Source organism: Leptinotarsa decemlineata, unplaced genomic scaffold, assembly GCF_025532065.1.
Source record: "Leptinotarsa decemlineata unplaced genomic scaffold, Ldec_3_MD MMD2_P_RNA_scaffold_14, whole genome shotgun sequence".
NCBI lineage: Eukaryota > Metazoa > Arthropoda > Insecta > Coleoptera > Chrysomelidae > Leptinotarsa > Leptinotarsa decemlineata.
Window position 1 is genome coordinate 13,758,051 of NW_027412528.1, and position 24,129 is coordinate 13,782,179.

Consider the following 24,129-nt stretch of genomic DNA (forward strand, 5'->3'; position numbering starts at 1 on the left):
TCATTGACATCTGTCGAAGAAGTAAAGAAATAAGCTATCAAAAAAGGAATTACTGCGTATATATTCGAAATTTTTTATCCATTTCTGAAGACGGAGGCAGATTTTGGCCTCCGAAACGTAAAAGAGAAGTGTTAGTTCTTAATAATTTTTTTGATAGGCAAACTTGTTGAATACGACAAATTACTGATAAATAGAAGATTTTTCTTTGTGAAAAATACTTTGATTTTTACGCAGTAACTTATCAGGATAAACTAGAAAGTTTGCCCTTCTACACTTGTATAAAGTTCTCCATTATAATTTTTATATTTTTTTCAGATTGTGGAAGGTAACAATTACCCAAAAAAGGTCGATAAAAAAACTAATTTTTTCTCCACAAAAAATTATTTTCGTTGAATACAATAGTTGTATTGTTAATAATGCCAAACTACGAGTATATCTACTGCAACTGGTTCGAATAATTAGTCTAAGTTCCGAACCTAAATTGACCTTCACCGAGCTGATAATAAAATGAAATATATTTTATAATGAATTTAGTATATTAGAAAATATGTTGAAAATGGGTTCGCTAAAAAATCCTGGGCATACTATTTTTAATTATTTTTTGAAAAATGATTTTCAATTGAATTTTGCAACATCAAGATAATAAGAAAATGTTTGTCCTTACTTAAAGTAAGAAACGTATAGAATGTGCAGCCGCTGGGTTGTCTATTATTTACTTTCTTTCTTTTCGTGAAAATAAAATCTCAAACATCAACATTAAATATAAAAAATTACTTCTAGGGGGATGTCGATACTTCTATAGCTGATGAAGGTACAGAATGCCTAGATTCTAGTGCCCATTCTAGTAAAGCAGTTACTGAGGGTAATAAAAGTCATGCTGACGTCACATTCCACACTTCTACGGATTTGGATGATTTTTTTTATTATTCACGTTATCATATTTTGAGATTACAAAGACTTGTCTATTATAGATACAGTGTGACCCATTTTTAATGGAAACACCCCCCTAAAATTTGAAGTTGTAAACCGATTTTAATATATTTTCATTTTAAATGTCAAGTCTGGAAGGTCTACCTTGGGACAAAATTTGAAATGTTTATTGAAGTTTCAGGGCATACTACGATATTTTCTCTTAGTCGAAAATCTGGATTTTTATTAGCGATATTTTTACTGAAAAAATCACTACGCCACTGGATTCAGAATGCCTCTAAACAGGTGTGACCGAAATTTCATGACAAAATATTCATTAATAACAAAGTTATGACAACTCAAAACTTCGAAAACTCACACAGCTAACAGTCACACAAAAAAACACCCTATATCAACAGATATAGCCATGAGAATATTTTTTCATGATTTCAACAATAAAGTGCCGCCAGATAAAAAAGAAAACAAATTGTGTAAATATTTTTAATGAGAATAACGGAATTACATTCAAGTTTTCACGCAAATTAACTAAAACTAAGACCTAATATTTCAATTTAAATCTTAGTTGTAATGGAAATGATATTACAGTTTAACACTTGTGAAAGATTCAAGTGTACTATTGTCAACAATATTTACCTTACAGTTCTTCGAATTATTTTGTGTCATGGCTGCAAGATTGAGCCTAAAAGAGAAAATTGAAATTGTACGCCTTTCGGGAGATGACGTTAGAAGTGCTAAAGAGGTTTGTAGAGTATTTATTGAGAGACATCCAGACCGTCCTCGTATTAGCTGCGGTACGGTAAATAAAATAAATGAAATATTCAATGACACTGCTGCAGTATCAAAAATGATGTTAAAAAGTATTCTTGTACAAAGACGAAACAGGAATGATCAAATCATTTTAGATTATTTCGGAAATAATCCTAATGCCAGTATAAGGAATGCCACTTTAGATTTGAATATTCCACGAGAAACTATTCGGAGATGTCTCAAGGCGCAGAATATTAAACCTTTCAAGCCAAAATTTTTACACGCACTTCAAGAAGGCGACAAAGCAAGACGCCTGGAATATCGTTTATGGGCCCAAGGGGAATATTTAAACAATAGAAATTTCCTAAAAAATATTTTGTATACCGACGAAGCCACTTTCACTACAAATGGAGTAGTGTCAACACAGAATTGTCGCTATTGGGCAGCGGATAATCCTAACTGGGTAATAAACTGTAAAAGCCAGTATTCCCAAAAAATCAACGTCTGGTGTGGGATATTGAACGTCCTTTCTTTTTTGAGGAAAACATTAATGCGCAGAGGTTTCTAAAATTTTTAAGCACAGAGTTTTGAGATGCTATTCACGAGCTGCCAATCAATGAACGATCAAATTTAATTGTCCAGTTAGATGGGTGTTCAGTTCATTATGCCAGAGCTGTGAGGCAATGGCTAAACGAACATTTTCCAAACCGATGGATAGGCCATGGTAGTCCGTTTATAGAGTGGCCACCCAGATCTCCAGACCTCACAGTTTTGGACTTTTTTCTCTGGGGACTTCTCACAAAAAAGGTTAACAAAAACCGCTCAAGAGATAGAAATGATTTTTGTGCAAGGATTCGACAGGTATGTGCAGATATTAGCCCTCAAGAAGTAAGGAACGTAATCAGAAACATCCGTAAGCGCTACGACACATGTATCGAAATACGTGGTGGATTAGTAGAGGCTACTAGAATATGAGTTACAATTAATCGTTGCACTGAATCGAAACATTTCAATAATTAGTTATTAGTTACGTTTATTAAAAATTTTTGATTCATTGTAAGTTGAATTGTGTGAATGTAATTCAGTTATTTTCATTAAAAATATTTACGCTATATGTTTTTTTTTCATGTGGCAGCACTTTATTGTTGAAATCATGAAAAAAATGATATATTATGACTGTTAGCTGTGTGAGTTTTCGAATTTTTGAGTTGTCATAACTTTGTTGATAATGAATATTTTTTTAATAAATTTTGATCACACCTGTTTAGAGGCACTCTGAATCCGATTTTCGACTAAGAAAAAATATCGTGGTATGCCCTGAAACTTTAACAAACATTTCAAATTTTGTCCCAAGGTAGACCTCTTAGTACTTGACATTTAAAAAAAATTAATAAAATCGATTCACAACTTCAAATTTTGGGGGGGGGGTTTCCAATAAAAATGGGACACACTGTATATACGATCGACAATATTCTTAGAAAATTCACGGGAGAATAATCAATTTATAGACATTCTATGCACATTCTTCCGGGAATAACCCTACCATTTTCATTCAAGCATATTCTATGAATATCTGGTGTTGTGGGATGTTTTTCGAAATTTTTATTGTATAACATACTGTATCAGAAAGTTTTCAAGCGTTTAGTTCATCTACGAACATTTATAGATTTTTTTTCAAAGTTATCTTTGACAATGCTTTTACACACCTCATCGATGATTGATGAATCTATCCTCTTCGTTTCAGGTCCTTGGTAGGAAGTTGGACCGCTCATCAAGATCGATGAAACTCTCCAAACTTTATCCAGACACTAGATATGTGATATGCGTCCTAGCACTCGGAAACTGGGCATTTCCTCCAAGAGAAATAGCCGAATCACGACTGGGAATTCGTGAACTCGACAACGATACGACACGGAACGATCTCGAAATCTTCAGTGATTCTATACGGCCTCTTCTTGTGGACTCGTCCACCAGCAAGTGTGCTGAAGTTAGTACTTTGGCTGCACCCGGCAGCATGCACATAGGTCTGGGAATGCTTCCCGATCACGCTTTTGGAGTACAATCCATCCTAACTAGACGATTGGGACTCATAATTGGATGCTGCATGGGATTTGTAGTATTCATAGTGTTGGTTTCTGTGTTGGGGTACCTCAAAGTGAAGAAACAAAGGAGGGCGATAAAAAGAGACCAACCGATACCTTCTGAGTATCTCTCTTACAGACATTTCTCGATACAGAGTGGGGGAACTGGGGCACATCCAAATTTCATTACGAATATAAACACTACTGCTCTTAATTAACGTTTTTTTATGAAAAGTTCATCAGTGTTCAGTCACGTTCTCGTTGTCTATTTCAATTTAAATGAATGAGCGGCTGAGAATTCACCATCACGCGTTTCGTGATTTCATTTCGTGATTCGTCATTTCATTTCATATCATTCATTATTCAAGGGATCCTCAGAATAATGTGAAGTACAGAGGATTTCAAATAGAAATAGCATTATGAATCCTGTATTTTGAAATGATGATTTTCATTAGTTCAACGTGACAATTATATGATCAGAATAATATTCTTCCTTGTTTTTTTTATTTGATCTTCATAAACTTCATTTGAAGAACATATCACATGTTTCGCTAGCACAGTAGGTTTGTCAAGTGATATGAATACTTCAAGTTATATCCAACTAAAAACATCGAATAGAAACCAGGCAGCGCAAGATGGCATAAAAACGAGAAAAATGAAATGGATGAAAAAATTGCAAGAGGGACAACGCAAATACAGGGTGTTCCTTAAACACATGCTGATATTTAAGGAGGTAATTCTTAGACCCATTTTAAGAAAAAAACTTCCTATGGACGTATCTCCTAAACGCCTTAACTTTTGAGATACAGGGTGGCAAAGTTTTCAAAAATAATCAGTTTTTCAATAATAACTGACATAATTTTGTAGACATCTTTGGCATATTTGGTACATATGTTCCATGCCTCAAGGCGCATTTTCTGATGTACACAAATTTGTATTTTTTCAAATAGTGGCATTTCTACGGGTTTCGCATTGAATATTTTTGGAGAAAAAGTACTACGCCAATGCCTTCTTTTCAAAATAAAATCATTTTTAAAATCCTCATTTATTTTTGAGAAAATTTGATCTCCTGGTATTTCTTTGTCCGACGCATGATTTTCGCTAAAAAAAATAAAAATCGACAAAAAGCAAATTAAGAAATTAGATCAATTCTAAAATGAATGAGAATCTGAAAATTGCTTCATAACGCATTACCAATTCCCTAATAATATTTGAAAACATAATCTGCAGAAAAATAAATTTTTCACAAAAACGAGTTTTTATTTTATTTTGTGACAGTAAGTCTAAACGAATAGCATAAATTTGTTAATTAGTAATAATACCAAAACTGATTACAAAAATTGTTGGAAGTGGCCACCTGCACTTAGTATGCATGCTTCCGCCCTTCTACGCATGGAATTACGCACCCGTTCAAATATTCCCGGCGTATTTCGTATAGTTTCACACAAGGCAACTATTCGCTCTCCTAAATCTTCTAAAGTATTAACGGGAGTTTTACACACAAGAGTTTTAAGGTGACCCCATAAAAAAAATCTAAACTGTTGAGATCGGGGATCTTGCTGGCCATTGCTGAGGTCCTCCGCGACCTATCCAACGATTAGGATAAACTGTATTTAAATGGTTTCGGACAATTACACTGAAATGAGCAGGGCGCCATCGTGCATGTTCCATATTCGATTCCTTAACGCAAGTGGCACATCTTCCAATAAACCAGGTAAGTCTTCTTCGAGCAAGTGTAAATAAAAACGACCATCAAGGCGTCCTGGTAGAAAAAATGGGCCTATTAGATGATCACCTATAATTGCTGCCCATACATTAACCGAAAATTGGTGTTGGAAATGGGTTTCGGTTATTGCATGGGGATTTTCTTCAGCCCACACATGATTGTTATGGAAATTTTGAATGGCATTCCGAGAAAAATTTGCTTCGTCTGTGAACAAAATTTGTGTCTCGAACTGCGGATTTAGTGCAATACTTTGTAGATACCACTGACTGAAGTTCACACGCTGTGGAAAATCTCTGGGGAGTAATGCCTGCACTCTTGAAATATGGTATGGGTATAACAAAAAATCAACCAAAATACGCCAAACAATTTGATGACAAATATCCAGAGTTCTAGCGATCTTCCTCGTACTCGTCTCAGGATGTTCCTCAATTTCTTGCAGCACCGCTTCCTCAATTTCAGGAGTTCTTACTACACGAGGTCTACCTTCCGGAGTCCCTTTCTTGAAACTACCAGTCGACGATGAATATTTGAAAAGGTTCGGCTATCTGGTAAGGCACGATTAGGGTATCTTTCCTGATAAATGCGCCTGGCTTCTATTGCATTACCATCGGCAAGGCCATATACGTAATACATTTGCGCCATTTCCGCATTCGTATAATTTATCATATTTACTGATATTCAGAAAAACAGCGGACTACCAAAATAACTTCAATAACACTTCAAAATCAATCAAAACGCGCTGTGACAGTTTTTAACACCAACACCTTACTTTAAACCAACATCAATATTAGCTACTGACGTTTGTACATACAGAGAATTCGTTTTTTATCACTATGGTGGGTACACTGGTTTTTATGCTTTTAATCTTTAAAAGAAATCACATATCGACAAACTCCATATTTCCAAGAGGTGCAGTAAATAAATCCTGCTACACGTCATTTATTCCAGGATAACTAAATTTATGTTTTCAAAAATTATTAAGCGGTGCTGCGTTATGACTTAATTTTAATTGAGAACAGTGCATCTGACAACAAACAAATACCTTTTAGATCCTCAATTATTCTGCAACAAATCTGATCTCTTAGTTTGCTTTCAGTCGATGCACGATACCGCATCAGATTTTTAAGGAATTTATCCTTAAGTAAAGCGACTTTTAATTTTTTGAGCGAAAACCATGCGTCGGACAAAGAAAACCCAGCAAATCAAATGTGCTCAAAAATGTATGGAGATTTCAAAAATAGTTTTTAATTCAAGATAAAGCAGTGGCGTAGTATTTTTTTCGCCAAAAATATACATTTCAAAACTCGTACGTACGCCACTGGCAGAGAAAATTAGGAAAATTGTACATCAGAAAATGCGCCTTGAGGCATGGAACATATGAACCAAATATGCCAAAGATGTCTACAAAATTATCTCAGTTATTATTAAAAAACTGATTATTTTTGAAAACTTTGCCACCCTGTATCTCAAAAGTTAAGGCGTTTAGGACATACGCCCATAGGACGTTTTTTCCTCAAAATGGGTCTAAGAATTACCTCCTTAAATATTAGCATGTGTTTAAGGAACACCCTGTATACAGGGTGTTAATTAAGTATGTACCATAAATTCAACAAACGATTCTTCAGGTAATTATAAGACGAAATGTTCATATAAACATGGGTCCGCAAATCCTTCGTTCTCAAGATACACGGTGTTGAAATAAAATTTAAAAAAAAGTTATTCGTAAATATCTTAAAAATCCTTCACCTAATTTTGTTGTAATTTGGCAATGGTAGTTATAACATTAAGGAGCTAATTTGACCCGAACGTCATTCAATTTATTCAGTCCAGTGGCGTCTTGAGCGGGATTTGAACGAATATTTTTGACTTAAAAATGAACGCCACTTACTGTTGTGCAATTTTTATCATTTCTTTGGATTGAGCAATTAAAATACAACTTTTTGGTCCCCTGAATTTTTTTCGTATGTTGCTTAGTTTTTAAGAAAATAAAGTCGACCTAATTACATCCCTGGACCTCACAATGAATAATATGAGGAATCAAATGTTTCTTTTGGAAATTATAATTTTTACAATTTTTCATTACTAATCATGTAACAATTACAACAAATATTGAATAACATCAACACCTAGATTGACAAATTGCACTAAATTAAGTGTTGGAAATGGCCTCCTTCGGCTTCAAAACAACCGTCCAGCCATTGAATTTTTTATTATGTCACATGAATTAATGATTTTATTCCGTAAATCCTCTTCACTTTGAATAGCAGTTTTGTATACCAACGCTTCAAGGTGTCCCCAGAGAAAATAATCTAAGGGATTCATCTCGGGCGAGCGAGGTGGCCATGATGATGATAATGAACTGACCGAATCGACTATGTCAACAAAACCCCTGATTTCTTGCATTTACAAAATTTTGAAATGCTGAAACGTGATCCAACTAATTATTTCCAAAGACAAGTGGAATTAACGTTGATGAACCCCCAAGTGCTCAAATTATATTCATTCATAAAACTGCACAGAGTTATACAATTAGACCAGTAGTTTCCTTTGTCACTGCACCACTAGTGAAATTATCGGTTAGTAAAAATTATCGAATATTAACAGCCAATTCTTCAGTTCACGTGGAGTAGTTAACAGCGGCTTTATTTCTCTATATTGTTTCATGTGGCCTTTGAGAGCGCCGACACTTTAAGTATGCACAATACCAGTTACTTCGACTATACCGATGCTGGTAAATATTGCAAAACCAGAAAATAATATATTGGCTTCAAAATACAAATTAACTACTCGATATTAATTGGAAAAACAAATCAACCACCCATCAGCTAAGAACTATCCAGTCTTTTTCGTTTTTATTTATTTATTATAACAGAAGTATTGATGAACAATATTAAATTCGAATATTATCACGAAATATTATATGCATACATTTTCTCATATATTACTTCGGGGATATATGGAACAGTTACTATATTATTCAATCTTCAATCTACTTTAATTCTATGAAACAACAAAGGATATAAATTATCAATGAAATTCTCCAACTGGCTCATTAAAAAGAGTAGCACCAGAAAACTTCAAACGCTTCGCAACCATCGTACAACCTCATCATAACGAAACGAAAACATGAATTACTCGTAACCGAAAAAACCAAGGCGAAAGCAAGACCTTCTTCAAATTGACCTCATTAGTGCTCTTTGTGTTGAAATTATTCAGAAGTGGGGCTGTTTTAGAGTTTTTGGTGATGATGAAATATTCACATAAAGCCGAAGTAACAAAAGACTGGGACAAATATTAAAACCAGCAGTCCTGAAAGAATACTCTTTCTTGCATTTCATTAGTTGTGACTTCCATTATTTGATATGATATAAAATGATTTGAAATCCCTGAAAGAATCATCAAAAATATAACAAGTATAGAAAGCAAAAAAGCTAAAACAATGAAATAAAATACAAGCAATAATTGAAATCTCGAAAATAAACAAGAAATGAAAATTAAAATTGGAAGTCAAGTCACTTCAAGCTTGATATCTTTCAATTCCAATTTCTTGTTACTTGGTTAATTTTCAATCATTTATTGAATCTTTCACAGATTTCAAATCATTTTATATCATTTCAGACAATGGAAGTCCGAACTAATGAAATTCATCATGAAACAGTGTCAACCACTAGTTGGGACTTCCATCGTCTGATATTATATAAAATGATTTGAAATCCCATTTCCACGACAGATTCTCTTTTGATGTATGGGTAGGCATAATTGAGATTATATTATTGGAATATTTTCTCCCCTTAGGTTGAATGGAGATGCTTACCTACATTTTTTGGAACATGAGCTTCCCCAACTTATGAAAGGTGTTCCCATTGGTCTCCGAAATCACTCTTGGTTTATGCACGATGGAGCTCCTCCTCATTTTAGTTTAATAACAAGACATTTTTTAGACGTAGCATACCCCCAACGATGGACACCTGAAATCACTAGTTTATGCTATCCCCATTGAAAATGAGGAAATGTTGAGGGATCGCATCATAGCTTGCTGCGAAACGATAAGAAACACTCCGGGCATTTTCCAACGGGTGCGAAATTCTCTGATGAGGAGAGCAGAAGCTTGTATTACTGTTGGGGGTCGTCACTTTGAACAGTTGTTGTAATAGTTGTTTTGTTCAATTTTCATATGTTTATTTTCCTAATGACATAGTACTTCTCCGAATTGTTTTTTTAACAAACTCCGAAATGTAGCACTTTCTAATTGAATAATTGAACCTGACAATTTTTTTTAATTTGGATTGAATAAGCAGTTCGATAATGCTCAGTTTAGAAGAAGTCTGTACGGGTAAAACTGCGTATAAAGTTTGATGAAAATAACTAAAATTGTAAAAAATTTATGACAAAAACCCACCATGTTTTGAAAAATTTCAACAATCTGTATTTCGAAAACGAACCAAATATCAATTATATGTCATCTGCTCATCAAAGTATTCATTTATAACCAGCAACTAAAATGGAAATTGAACAAGTTATCAAAAAAGTTTGTAAGAAAAAATCATCCGGTATTGATGAAATTCCTGGTCATGTTATTAAAAAGGTTGCCAATGTGATTTCTGAACCTTTGACACATATAGTTAACTCCACTTTCATTGAGGGGAGGTTTCCTGATATACTGAAAATGTTAAAAGTTTTGCCAATATACAAAAATAAGGGCTCTCGATCTGACTGTGCATCTTACAGGCCTATATCGCTACTTAGTCAGTTTTCTAAGGTTATTGAATAGTGTTTCTATCAAAGATCATATAATTACTTTGAATCATTCAGATTATTTTCTTCTAGTCGGAATGCTTATAGAAGAAATAAATCTACAGTTGATGCAATTGATCAACTCATTGAACATTCCCTGGAAATTTTGGAAAACAAACAGTAGACTTTAGGATTATTTACACAAAGTGCAGTTTTGTGGTATACGTGGCTCTGCATTGAATTGTATATCAATGTATATCAAGAAGGGTACCTCAAGGCTCTGTTTTAGAACCCCTTCTATTTTGGAAATGTTGTTCAAAAGCTTCGATTACTGTTATTTTTGCGGACGATACTAACATCTTGGTATCTGCGAGAACTATGTCCGAAGTAATTGTCAAAGCTAATGAAGTACCTGATCAAATTTCTGAGTGGTGTTCTATAAATGGTCTGCTGTGTTGATATTGATATCAAACTTCCCTGGAAGTTCCATGTTGATAGTGTCAAACTGAAGCTCAGTAAACATATATATTATTTACTTCTTCGGTTAAAACAAACAGTCTCTCTTGATGTTCTCAAGATTTTATACCACAGTTCAATTCAGTCAGTAATTTTCTATGGTCTTCTATGTTATTCAGAAGAAGGTTATCAGAATTCTGGCTGATGTATTTTCAAGTGCAGGCGATTATTCATTCGTTATAGTTTATTTACAATGCTTAGTTTTCATATCTACCAAATAAATACTGATATATATATATATATATATATATATATATATATATATATATTTATTTGTTTGTATATATATATATATATATATATATATATATTATATATATATATATATATATATATATAACATATAACATATATAATATATATAACAGAATAATTAGTGACTGGATTAACTATAAATCGATTTAATTCGTGAGGTTGCAGTCAATAGCTGGGCTGTTACAAAGAAAACTCTTTGTTATATGTCAAGCTTTCAGTATATTTCACACCTTCGTCAGGACAACTGACACCACACACAAAATTAATTGATGTATTCCGAAATAATAACCTCAAAATATCTGAAACAAATGTGACTTCTATATCCAAATCATACAGTAAACCAAAAGCTCCAATTTCAAATAAACAAAAATCCAATTTAGTATACAGAATTTCTTGTATGGATTGTTCTAAAACATATATAGGACAAACATCTAGACCTCTAAGTAGTCGCATCACTTCCCATAAGAGTGACTGTAGACGAAATGTTAATTCTTGTGCATTAACAGAACATGTTAATTCGGAGGATCATAAAATGAATTCTGAAAATCCAAATATTTTAGATAGAGAAACCAATACAACTAAAAGAATATTTTTGGAAATGATACATATTAATAACGAAGAACATTCAATGAATAAACGAACTGATAGACTTGATAGACTTAGCAAAATTTACACGTACCTACTGAAGTTTGATAAAGAAAATAAAAGATCTAATAATTCGAGTATCATTCAGAATTTTCCCACTTGACATTGTCAGTCAACTTTTATCAACTGTCATTTATTAATGTTTTTCTATCTGTTTTTGACCCATTTTATTCTCACGTTAGTAAGTTCTCCATATTTATATATTTTTTACAAGATATATAATTTTATTATTGTAGTTGTCCTGACGAAGGTGTGAAATATACCGAAAGCTTCACATATAACAAAGAGTTTTTTTTGTAACAGCCCAGCTATTTACTGCAACCTCACGAATTAAATCGATTTATATATATATATATATAATATATATATATATTATATATATATATATATATATATATATATATATATATATATATATATATATATATATATATATATATTATATATATATATATATATATATCAAGAATGAAATAATTCGTGGACACAACACTCAAAAAATAGGGGCAAACTACGGACATGTGTTTCTGGCTATTGGCCTCATCAGCGTGGTGCAGCCAAGTGTAAAGATGGGCAACACTTGTTTGCCGAAAGCAGGAAACAACACGTACGCACGGAGTCAACAGCAGAAGCCAACCGCACATTTATAGTTCCAGTTAGAAGACCTAGAATTCCCAGGCTACATCTAACATGACCACGTAGGCAGCTATAGCTACCTGCGTGACATCCGGGTCCAGGATATAAATGCAGATAGAGATTTTATCGAGTGTGTATGATACAAATCAAGAATGGAATAATTCGTGGACACAACACTCAAAAAATAGGGGCAAACCACGGACACCTGTTTCTGGCTATTGGCCTCATCAGCGTGGTGCAGCCAAGTGTAAAGATGGGCAACACTTGTTTGCCGAAAGCAGAAAACAACACATATGCACGGAGTCAACAGCAGAAGCCAACCGCACATTTGTGGTTCCAGTTAGAAGACCTAGAATTCCTAGGCTACATGTAACATGACCACGTAGGCAGCTATAGCTACCTGCGTGACATCCGGGTCCAGGATATAGAAACATTCTTGATTTGTATCATACACACTCGATAAAATCTCTATCTGTATTTATATCCTGGACCCGGATGTCACGCAGGTAGCTATAGCATATATAATATATATATATATATATATATATTATATATATAATATATATATATATATATATATATATATATATAATTAATATATATATACATCAACCGTATAGTAGATTGACAATTTCAAAGAATCACCCCATATGCATTGGGGTTAAGCTATATAATAAGCTCAGTGAGGATATTAAATCCTCAAATATCATATCTTTAAAAGGCGACCCAAGATTTTTCTATTGCATTTCAGAAAGTACAATAAGAGCATAAATAATTTCATTACTTCAAGTGGTATGCTTTGAAGAGAGAAATTCTCTGGACAAATGTAACGTGACGTTTGGAGCATTTCATAGATTTGCACGAACGTGCGAGTTATTTACTGGTTGTGCATTTACATTTTTGTTCATTTTATTTCGCCAACGTGTGTTTGTGCGATATATAAGCTGTATTTTTATTTACAACGATAACTGGGGTATAAGTTACAGCTGTTTCCGTTTTGTGACCATATTCGTTTCTGGTAAATATGATTTAATTGGACACTGAATATCTGCATCTGTGTAAAATTTTAAAGAGAAACAGGGCTTTTGTACGAGAGCGTTGAAGAGCCACACAAAAAATTTTTTTTCGATTTGTATAATTCTGACTTTCATCTCAGGATTCTGACTTGTGAGTCAGAATTCTGACTTGTATCTCAGAATTCTGGCTTGCAAGTCAGAATTCTAACTTGCAACTCAGAATTCTCAGATGAAAGTCAGAATTATACAAATCGAAAAAAATATTTTTGTGCGGCCCTTCAACGCTTTTGTAGTTTTCAGTTGGACAAAGTGCGCAAAAATTGAAAAAGTTATTTAAGTGATCAGTTTGTGTATTATCTGTGTCCAAGCAAAAACAATTGGTGAAGATCAAAGGGTTGTCTAATACGACTTTCTTAATTGTAGTAAGTGTCGCTCAGCGATCAGCAGAACGAGACTCAGCATTTCTTGTGAAGGCTGTAAAAACTTGTTTCACGCTATCTGCATCACAAAAACCGACAACCTGATAAAATTTTGCTGTACCGGGGCTATCCTGGAAATGCTCGAGTTGCATGAACTCATGTATTGTAATAAATGAAGTGCGTTTGCATAAAGTTATCGAAGCCAAACTAGATACTGCTGTTTCTTCAATAAAGAGTCATGTTACATCTGTGAAATCTGAAATAGATACAAACGTGTCTACTTCTCAGCCACGCAGGTACTCAGAGATACTGAAAAATAAATCAAACACAGCTGTAATCATTCGCCCTAAAACTAATCAGGAAGTATCAAAAACAAAGGCCGACATTTTGCATCATATTGATCCAACTTCCGAAAATCTTCAACTGGCTAAGGTCAAGACGATTAAAGATGGAGGAATCCTCATCAGTTGCTGTAATCCTTCTGATAATGAAAAAATTAGAAAAGTGGTTGAAGGGAAAATGGCTGACTCCTATGATGTTGAAGAAGTCGCTGGCATGCATCGTCGACTACGAGTGGTAGGTATGGCGTAAAATTATCCAGAACATGAGCTTAAGAAACTTCTGGTAAATGGTAACTCCGAAATTTTTTCACATGATTCAGAATGTAAAAATATTGAAAATATTTCACACGAAAAAAACTCTAATATCTGGCAGTCAATTATTCAGGTAAATAAGGTAGCCTATGAGCGGACTCTCAACTCTAGAAATGTGTTCATTGGTTATGATAACTGTGCTGTTTATGACGGCATTGATGTGTACCGCTGTTACAAGTGTAACGACTTCAATCACTCCCCTCGCAACTGTCATAAATCAATTTCCTGTCCGGTTTGTGGGGGTGTCCATGAATTAAATCAGTGTCAATCATCCGTTAAAAAATGCTCTAACTGCATGAAACTAACTAACAAAGATGTGAATATTGATCATGCAGTCTGTGGAAAAAAAAATAAATGCGTCTCGTACGCAGAAACTTTGAAAATATTCGTGAATAGTCTCTTAAATTATCAATAGCAACTACAGGGTAATTGTCCTATTCCCTCGTAGCTTCAAAGGCAGGTGTTAGTGATGATACGAACACTTCATCAAATTTTTACCAAAATACTTGGGGATGGAAGACAAAAACTGGTCAGATACCGAATTATGTATTTCAAAGCGACTATCGAGTTTTTGCACTAACCGAAACCTAGCTCAACTCATCTATCACTAATTTCAAATTATTTCCAGATAGCTTCAACATATATATAATGGATCGCAATTTTAAACATACTTCCTTAACAAGAGGTGGATGTGTCCTTATTGGAGTACATGAAGACTTTATTGCTTCAGAAATCAATCTATCGGATTCTAACTTCCCCTCGCACAAACTGATTGATATAGTTGTTGTTAAAATAACCTATCACATAAACATATTTTTCTGCTGAACGTTTACATACCTCCTCAGACTCCCCTAGCTGAGTTTGAACAACTCTTTGAAGCTCTGGAATTACTACACATATTACAAAATAGTGCAGTTCTCATTGTAGGAAATTTTAATATTAGCGATTATGCTAGCCATCTTAATCATGGTACAACTAATAGGGAAATTTCTTTGAAGGTGATTGACAATGTTTCGTGATGAATTTCACTAGTTCGGACTTCCATTGTCTACAATATAAAATGATTTGGAATCCTTGAAGAAGAATTGAAAATGAATAGCTGAAAATAACAATTATATTAACCAAAATAAACCTGAAATGGAATAATAGTGAAATAAAATACAAGTAAAAATAGAACAATTGAATGAATAAAAATTAATGAATGAAAAAAAAAAATAAAAATAGAGAGTGGAGAGATTCTAAGTCACATTAATTCACGACGTTTCGATTGTTAGTATCTACAATCGTCTTCGGGTGATGACTGGACTGACTCCTCCAAGAGATGACTATTTATAGGTCGTTCGAGTACTTTCACTTATCCCCGCTTTCCATATTCCGCTTCACTGGTTCCGTGGGAGATGACCGTTTTGGCGGGAGTTGGCCATTTTTCGCTTGATGATGGGTTTCCATATGTTGCGTATTTCTACGCTGACTGACTGGCTGAATACGTTGTTGGACAACATGTATGCGGCTTGAGACCGCTTGATGTTGTGTTGATGGGTCCAAACATGGTCTGCTATTCCTGATTTGCTGGTTTCCCCTCGCTGTGTGTGTTTCTTGTGCTCGGCAATGCGAACATTCAATGGCCTCTTAGTTTCACCAATATAGGATTTTCCGCACTCACAGGGTATCCGGTAAATGCAATTCTTGGAATCGTAGTCTGCGTTTGGTGGCCTGGTTTTCGTGAGGCTGCTACGGATAGTGTTACCGGATCTGAAGCAGGTTCTGATGTTGTACTTGGAACCAATTCTTCCTATTCTCTCCGATAATCCTCTGATGTAGGGAAGTGCAAGCACTGGTTGTGACGGCTTCTCTTCTTCGCGAGGCTCCTGATGTCTTCTAGCCGAAGTCTTTTCTACCATCGCTATGGAGTAGCCATTCCGTTGAAGATCATTTTTGATGATGTCTAGTTCCTTCTCGAGACCTTCCTTCGTATTACAGAGCCCAAAAGCACGGTCTAATAGAGTCTTGATGATTCCTCTTTTAGTCGATTGATGGTGGTTGGATTCGTGGTTCAGATACTGTCCCGTATGAGTGGGTTTTCGGTATACAGATGTTTCCCACTTAGTGTCGGCCCTCTTCATCAAAACGTCTAAGAATGGCAATTCGTTGTGGATTTCCTTCTCCATTATGAAATTGATGGAAGGTCTCACGCTGTTGATGTGTTTCAGGAAGGCGTATGAGTGGGCTCGGCTACTCAAGGCATTTTGTCGAACTACTAGGGTCAATTGAGGTCACACAGAAATATCAACTAATTAGTTTCGACGTGGAAAGCTTTCACACCAACGTTCCGGTCGAAGAAGCACTCCAAATCATACAGAGAAAGCTTTCCGGAAACGGGAATCTGAAAGAGAGAACGAATCTACCTATGGAAGTAATCATGGAATTACTAGGATTCTGTGTACGGAACTGTTATTTTCAACTGAAGGACGAATTCTTTACACGAGATGAGGGACTTCCAATGGGATCGCCACTTTCATCAGTCATAGCCAACATATATATGGAGTGGTTTGAAACTCTGGCCATTGAAGAAGCCACAAGAAACCGCGAGTCTGGTTGAGATATGTTGACGACACCTTCATAATATGGAACCATGGGAATACTGAACTAGACGCCTTCCTGAAACACATCAACAGCGTGAGACCTTCCATCACTTTCACAATGGAGAAGAAAATCCACAATGGATTGCCATTCTTAGACGTTCTGGTGAAGAGGACCGACACTAAGTGGGAAACATCTGTATACCGAAAACCCACTCATACGGGACAGTATCTGAACCACGAATCCAACCACCATCAATCAACTAAAAGAGGAATCATCAAGTCTCTATTAGACCGTGCTTTCGGGCTCTGTAATACGAAGGATGGTCTCGAGAAGGAACTAGACATCATCAAAAATGATCTTCAACGGAATAGCTACTCCAAAGCGATGGAAGAAAAGACCTTGGCTGAAAGACAGCAGGAGCTTCGCAAGGAAGAGAAGCCGTCACAACCAGTGCTTGCACTTCCCTACATCAGAGGATTATCGGAGAGGATGAGAAGAATTGGTTTCAAGTACAAACCTGCTTCAGATCCGGTAACACTATCCGTAGCAGCCTCACGAAAACCAGGCCACCAAACGCGGACTGCGATTCCAAGAATTGCATTTACCGGATTCCCTGTGAGTGCGGAAAATCCTATATTGGTGAAAGTAAGAGGCCATTAAATTTTTGCATTGCCGAGCACAAGAAACACACACAGCGAGGGGAAACCAGCAAATCAGGAATAGCAGACCATGTTTGGACCTATCAACACAACATCGAGTGGTCCCAAGCTGAGATCTTGCACAGAGAGGAACATTGGTTCAGGAGAAAATTCAAGGAAGCCGCATACATGTTGTCCAACAACGTATTCAGCCAAGTCAGCGTAGAAATACGCAACATATGGAAACCCATCATCAAGCGAAAAATGGTCAACTCCCGCCAAAACGGTCATCTCCTACGGAACCAGTGAAGCGGAAAATGGAAAGCGGGGATAAGTGAAAGTACTCGAACGACCTATAAATAGTCATCTCTCGGAGGAATCAGTCCAGTCATCACCCGAAGACGATTGTAGATACTAACAATCGAAACGTCGTGAACTAACGTGACTTGGAATCTCTCCACTTTTTATTTTTATTTTCTTTTTCATTTCTTTATTTTTATTCATTCAATTGTTCTATTTTTACTTGTATTTTATTTCACTATTATTTCATTTCAGGTTTATTTTGGTTAATATAATTGTTATTTTCAGCTATTCATTTTCAATTTTTCTTTTTTAGTTGTTTCAGAGATTTCAAATCATTTTATATAGTAGACAATGGAAGTCCGAACTAGTGAAATTAATAGGGAAATTACTATTGATTTGAAAGGGTTATATTTTTAGGAGTGATTAATTTTTTGGGAAAGAAAGTTTTTGGCTTTCTACTACTCCATCTGATACAGATGGAGTAGTAGAAAGCCAAAAACTTTCTTTCCCTAAAAATTAATCACTCCTAAAAATATAACCCTTTCAAATCAAATAAGATTCCTCATGGCTGGGATTAAATCAAATAGGTGAATGAATGTCATTACGATGTCATCGATGACATAAGCAGATCAAGCTTATTCCGTGACATTCAAAATCGTAATTCATGAATGAAGTGTGTGTATTTTCTATAATGTTATCCAATTTGGTACTGAAGAGCCTTAGGGCAAGTGTCTTAAGGCGAAACACGTGTATACCAGTTAGGGTGACAGTGTTCCATGTGAGTACAATTTATTACCATTCATTCAAAGTAGAACTCATGTGAATGATATCTGATTCTTATTCCTCCACGAATGTTCGATATACAAACTGAATAGAGAAAAGTATCTTCTTTATAATTCAGTGTTCATATAAAATTATTTGTTTCGAAAGAATTTTTTCTTTCGTGTAATTCAATGTTTATATGAAAGTAGCTGTTTCAGGAGAACTTTCTTTCAGTTTGTGTCTGTAAGTTACTTCTTTGCATGATCTACACATCCATGTAAAGAGTTACTTATTTTCAAATTGATTAATCCTTTCCTTGAAAGATTCTCTCATCCATTTTTTGTATCAGATGGAGTAGTAGAAAGCCAAAAACTTTCTTTCCCAAGAACTTACTATTCTTAATAACTTTTTACAAATTCTTGACCTATCTCAAAATAACTTTGTATATAATAAACTCAATAGACTTCTTCACCTGGTATTTTTTAATGGAGAGTGTCATGTGGAGAAATCAATGGATCCTTTCGTAGTCGAAGATCAGTATTATCCTGCCTTGGATATTACTCGTGTACTTGAGACGAAGGCTAACTACAAAAATAAACTGCATTCCTGTTTCCAGAATAATTATAATTTCAAAAGAGCCAACTATTCACAACTGTAAAATCAAATATCTCATATTGATTGGACCTTCTTGGAAGTTCTTGATGACTCAGAAGATGCATCCGCATATTTCTATGAAAAACTTTATAATGTTTTTGATCGCTGCTGCCCCAAGTATACAGTTGAATCCAAAATAAATATCCTCCTTGGTATGATAGAAGCATTATTAGAGATTTGCAGGCTAAAAGCAGAATCTAGTTTCAAATCTACCGAATATAGTGCTTCTTCCGGTATTCCACAAGGTTCAAATCTGGGACCGTTACTCTTCAATATATTCATTAATGATATTGCAGATGTTATAGATGTGTATTTCCTTTTATATGCAGATGATCTAAAACTATACTGCCTCGTTGAGAACATAGATGATTGTGTGAACCTCTCAGCAAACGTAGGACGAGTTGTAGAATGGTGTTATCGAAATAACTTGCCACTGAACCCGGATAAATGTAAGGTTATGTCCTACAGTTTGAAAACAAATATCTTGATCTTTGATTATTCAATGGAAAACGTTTCCCTGGTGAGACCAGAAACATTTACTGATCTTGGCGTCACATTTGACACTGCACTATTATTTAATAGGCATATCGATAATGTTGTAACCTCCTCCTGTCGTTTGTACGGATTAATTGCACGTCACAGTAGTGATTTCAAAGAAACTTCGACCTTTGAAACTTCATTCTATGCTTTCATAAGATCAAAGTTAGAATACGCGTCAGTTGTGTGGAGCCTCTTTTTATCAATATCACATTGATAGAATAGAAGCAATTCAACGACGATTTTTAAAAGTGCTAAGTCTAAAGACCGATGGCATTTATCCTCCAATAGGAACAACCCACTCTGAACTGCTACAAAAACATAACTTTTGCAGTCTCGAAAAAAGGCGTGAATATTATAGTGTTACACTAACCTATAAAATTATCAAAAGCATAGTTGACTGCCCAACATTACTAGAAAAGTTTAATATTTGCATTCTGTTATGTTCTGTAATGGATATGATAAACTCAAAACACAGAATACGTTAAATAATAACTCAGTGACGCTCAAATAAACCCAGGATTGAGACTTACCCCTTTCTCGTTTTTTGCTGTTGAATCCAAACTGCTTCAGGGAAACTATTATGGCAAAGTAGGGAGGGATCAAGGAGTTTTAGGAGAAGCAGTGTTGAAGAAAACTTATTTAAACAAAGGATCAATGCACACATTAGTCTATACTATACAATAGAATCACCAGCGCGTATCTTATTTCTTTTCCGATCCAGTCTTTCCGAATATTTCTTATTTCAAAACTAAACTACTCAACTAAGTAGATTTATTCTATCAAATCCGAGAACGGTGTTGCCGAAACTTAAATTGATTTTCCTTAAATATATACATGCCAAAACACATTCCTAGAATCTGTTCCAGACACCCGAGTGATTTCTGTATAAAAACACCTCGCACAAATGTTCTGGAAAATCCTCCGATCCATACCATGTGTAAAGTGACAAATTCTGTTAGCGATAATTTAGATATATTTAGTTGCAAATTGTCAAATATAAAATCCCACTTCCTAAACTAATTGTTTTGTCACCTATAATAAATATAAAATGTGTAGTCTTTATAGTCACTTGTTTGTATTGTTTGTGGTGTTTGTAGACTTTAAAGTCACTTGTTTGTGATGTATTTATTATACTCTGTTATTACCTGCTCTTTAATTGGGCTATGTCTTGAAGAGTATTGTATTACAAATAAATAAAAATATGGCACAAAGGGCCCAAAATTATTTTTAACTTTTTAGTCTGTTGTTTTTCAAAGCGTGTTCATTAGTTCTTAAAACTATATTTATTTTTCATTTTTTAGTTTCGTATGCTATAAAAGCGTGTTTTTTAGTATTCTCAAACAATTTGACTGTATTTCATTATGACTATAGACTAGCATTATAAATGAAATCGGAATTGTTTGTTGATCGTGTCAGAACATACAACACATTACCAAATTTTCCTGATTCTATGCTTTGAAACGTTCAAGGTGCACAATTGTTACGATTAATTTCCATCTGAACTGATAAAGTCAATGACGTAAGTGTTTGACATTTAGTTTTGAATCGTTTATCTTCCATATCGAATCACGATATCCATTTTCCAACAACATTTATCTGAGAGATTATTTTTACAATGAATATAAGATGACTTTCAAGTTATCTTATTTTTATGAACCAGATACCGCGAAGCGAATTTTATAATTTCATGTCGCGAACGTTTTTCCGTCGCCATTCATCTCAATTCCATCGTCAGCGTTTCATCAAAACAGCTATCATTTCCAACTATCGTTTTTCATTTCTATCAACACTAGAGGGTAGTTTTATTGGAAGACACTTTATTGTGTAATTCTTACAATAAACAATTAATATAACCCTCTAACACATGATAGGTTCACAAAAGAAAAACGTACAATACAGAAAATAGCAGCCACTAACGGTTTCCCGAGGGGTATTGTAGATGACATAATTAGGAAAAAGAAGTTTAGGTTACGAATGAACGAAATCTCGACTTTCAGAAAGGACAAAAACCAAGATAAATACATCTCAGTTCCATACCACCAATATACGAAGAACTTTGGAAAGATTCTCAAAGAACTAGGTATGAAGGTGGTTTTTAAAACAAGTCATATAGTACAGAGCCTTTTGGGAAGTCCAAAAGACAAAGTCGAGAATTCGGAAAAGTCTGGAATTTACGAAATTGAATGTAAGGACTTTGATGCAAAATATTATGGACAGACAAAAAGATCTATAAAAGTAAGATATAAGGAACACATAGCACACTTAAAATATGGAAGACCTGAAAAATCAGCAGTCGCTCATCATATTTTGCAACAAAACCATTCCATAGACTTCAGTTCATTAAGATTAGTTAGACAAGTTAATAACAACAGGCAACTAGATGCCTATGAGAATGTAGAAATAAGTAAACATAATAATATTATGAATAACGATAACGGACCAATACCAAATAGCATACTATATAGCTTGTTGAAATAATATTGTTGGGTTTACTGATTACTACATAAGGACACATTGCAAAAATAAATTTATTTCTGATCGGGATATCATAAGCTTATATCGTCATAGTTACGCTATCAATAAAGAGGGTCATAACTCCCTTGGGACATTATAGATTTTATAATTCCCTCTACCTTTCACAAGTAAAAATAAATAGAAATGAAAACTGAACCATATTTTATTTATTCACGTCATTACAAATAATAAATGTACAACTTTGAAATGTTCCCTGAAAATTACTTCCGCCACTGGAAACATTTTTTTCTTTTGTATGGCTGGAGCTTCTGTTCACTACAGTCGAGGTACCTGCCTCTTCTGATGACAAAGTAGACAACATACGCGCCGTTTTATTTCTCAATTCGATGCTATCCTCCAAATACCCCTCCGCCACCGTGGAACTTTTCCAACCTCCGTGTCTTTTTAAGTTAGTCATAGTTGCTCCTGCATTGGCTAGAGCAGTAGCAGAAGTGCGACGAAGGCAATGTCCCGTATAGGAAGATGAGTTTGGCAATCCTAAATACATTGCGATTTTGCTGGGGATTTTCCCAAACATGTTTTTTCCAACTGGCTGAGATGTATATTTATTTTGTCGGAAGCTCAAAAAAAATCGTTCAATACCTTTAGGACGCAAAGACATATAAAGTCTTAATAAAGGCAAAGCGGAGAACTCTTTTTCATCCACAACTGTAAATTTCTTCGATACACCAGTTTTACTTTCCGGTACGTTCACTACCATAACGGAATCCCGTCCTCTATATCCGATATCTTCATATTCAAAAGTTCCTGACTTCTGCATCCTCCAAAATAACCCATAATCAAAACAACCTATAACAAAAAAAGGAAATAAATACACACAAAAAGGAAAATGAGAAAAAAATTACCTTATGCAATAAATGAATATCATTAGGAGCGTCCTTTAGGAATCTGATAACATCTTTAGGAGATAAAACAGCAGACTTTTTCGGCTTATAACTCTTACTCTTCCGTTTCAAAAAAGCCTGTAGTTCATTGAACTTGGTGATATCTCGTTTCTCATGTATAGTCACCATCGATTTTAGCATTGACCATTTAGTCCATAAAGAATTCGGACTATACGTTTCTGACTGAAACGAATAAACACAATTACTACCAAATCTACCGAAAAACATAGAAAATTCCTTACCAGTTCTTGAAAATATGCCAGAAATACAGTTTCAGTGACATCTTTTGGCATAACATTTTTCCGTGTCAGCCAGTCCAGATATATCTTGTATTCTTTTTGGTATACGGCTTCACTTTTCGATGGAATTAATGATTCTCTTGCTTGTTAAGTTTTTTTTCAAAATATCCTCCATTATATTTGGGGTAGAAAACACGTTTTCACCGCAAACACAGCTTGATAACAATGTACTGTTTATAAACAAGTAACATAGCAGCAACCTAGCAACAAGAAAACTCTACTATAATCAACGGTACCTGATTCAAATATACCGAGAAGGTAATGAATTGGTACATTTTTTCCGTTTCAAAAATGAACAAAATTTTATTGAAATCGGTCAGAAATAAAATTATCTATGTACCACGGGAATTAATGAGCCTTAATAACCTCAGGCAATTGCTGTCCCTCGGGCCAGAGGCCCTCGGGACGCAAACTTTGCCATCGGTAATTAAGGCCCTCCTAATTCCCTTGATACATAAATAACTATTGGATAGGCAATATTATGAAATTGAATTTTATATAGCTGAAAATTGTTTTATATAAACATATATTGTAAAATAATAGGTAAGGCAAAATTGTAAAATTAATTTAGAT

At 34.7% G+C, this 24,129-nt stretch overlaps 2 protein-coding genes across 2 annotated transcripts in view; one reads left to right on the top strand and one right to left on the bottom strand.

Moving 5' to 3' along the window:
• LOC111515269 (uncharacterized) overlaps positions 1–4,256 on the top strand; it is a 31,145-nt gene extending 26,889 nt beyond the window's left edge. The window contains 1 exon segment of the mRNA XM_023171495.2: positions 3,422–4,256. Within this exon segment, the coding sequence (XP_023027263.2) occupies positions 3,422–3,976 (555 nt within the window). The 3' untranslated portion in view covers positions 3,977–4,256.
• Positions 4,257–22,497: 18,241 nt separating this feature from the next.
• Positions 22,498–23,684, bottom strand: LOC141484622 (uncharacterized). The gene is made up of 3 exons (XM_074179661.1): positions 23,500–23,684; positions 23,219–23,440; positions 22,498–23,162 (listed from the first exon to the last, which is right to left on the bottom strand). Exons 1-3 carry the CDS (start codon positions 23,548–23,550, stop codon positions 23,067–23,069), a joined length of 369 nt encoding a protein of 122 aa, XP_074035762.1. The 5' UTR covers positions 23,551–23,684; the 3' UTR covers positions 22,498–23,066.
• Positions 23,685–24,129: the final 445 nt, after the last annotated feature.

Coding starts and splice junctions, on each gene's coding strand:
- LOC141484622 (XM_074179661.1), bottom strand. CDS start 23,550: ATGCCAAAAGATGTCACTGAAACTGTATTTCTGGCATATTTTCAAGAA. Junction 23,441..23,499: donor TGGCATATTTTCAAGAACTG/GTAAGGAATTTT, acceptor TATTCGTTTCAG/TCAGAAACGTATAGTCCGAA. Junction 23,163..23,218: donor ATATTCATTTATTGCATAAG/GTAATTTTTTTC, acceptor TTTTTGTTATAG/GTTGTTTTGATTATGGGTTA.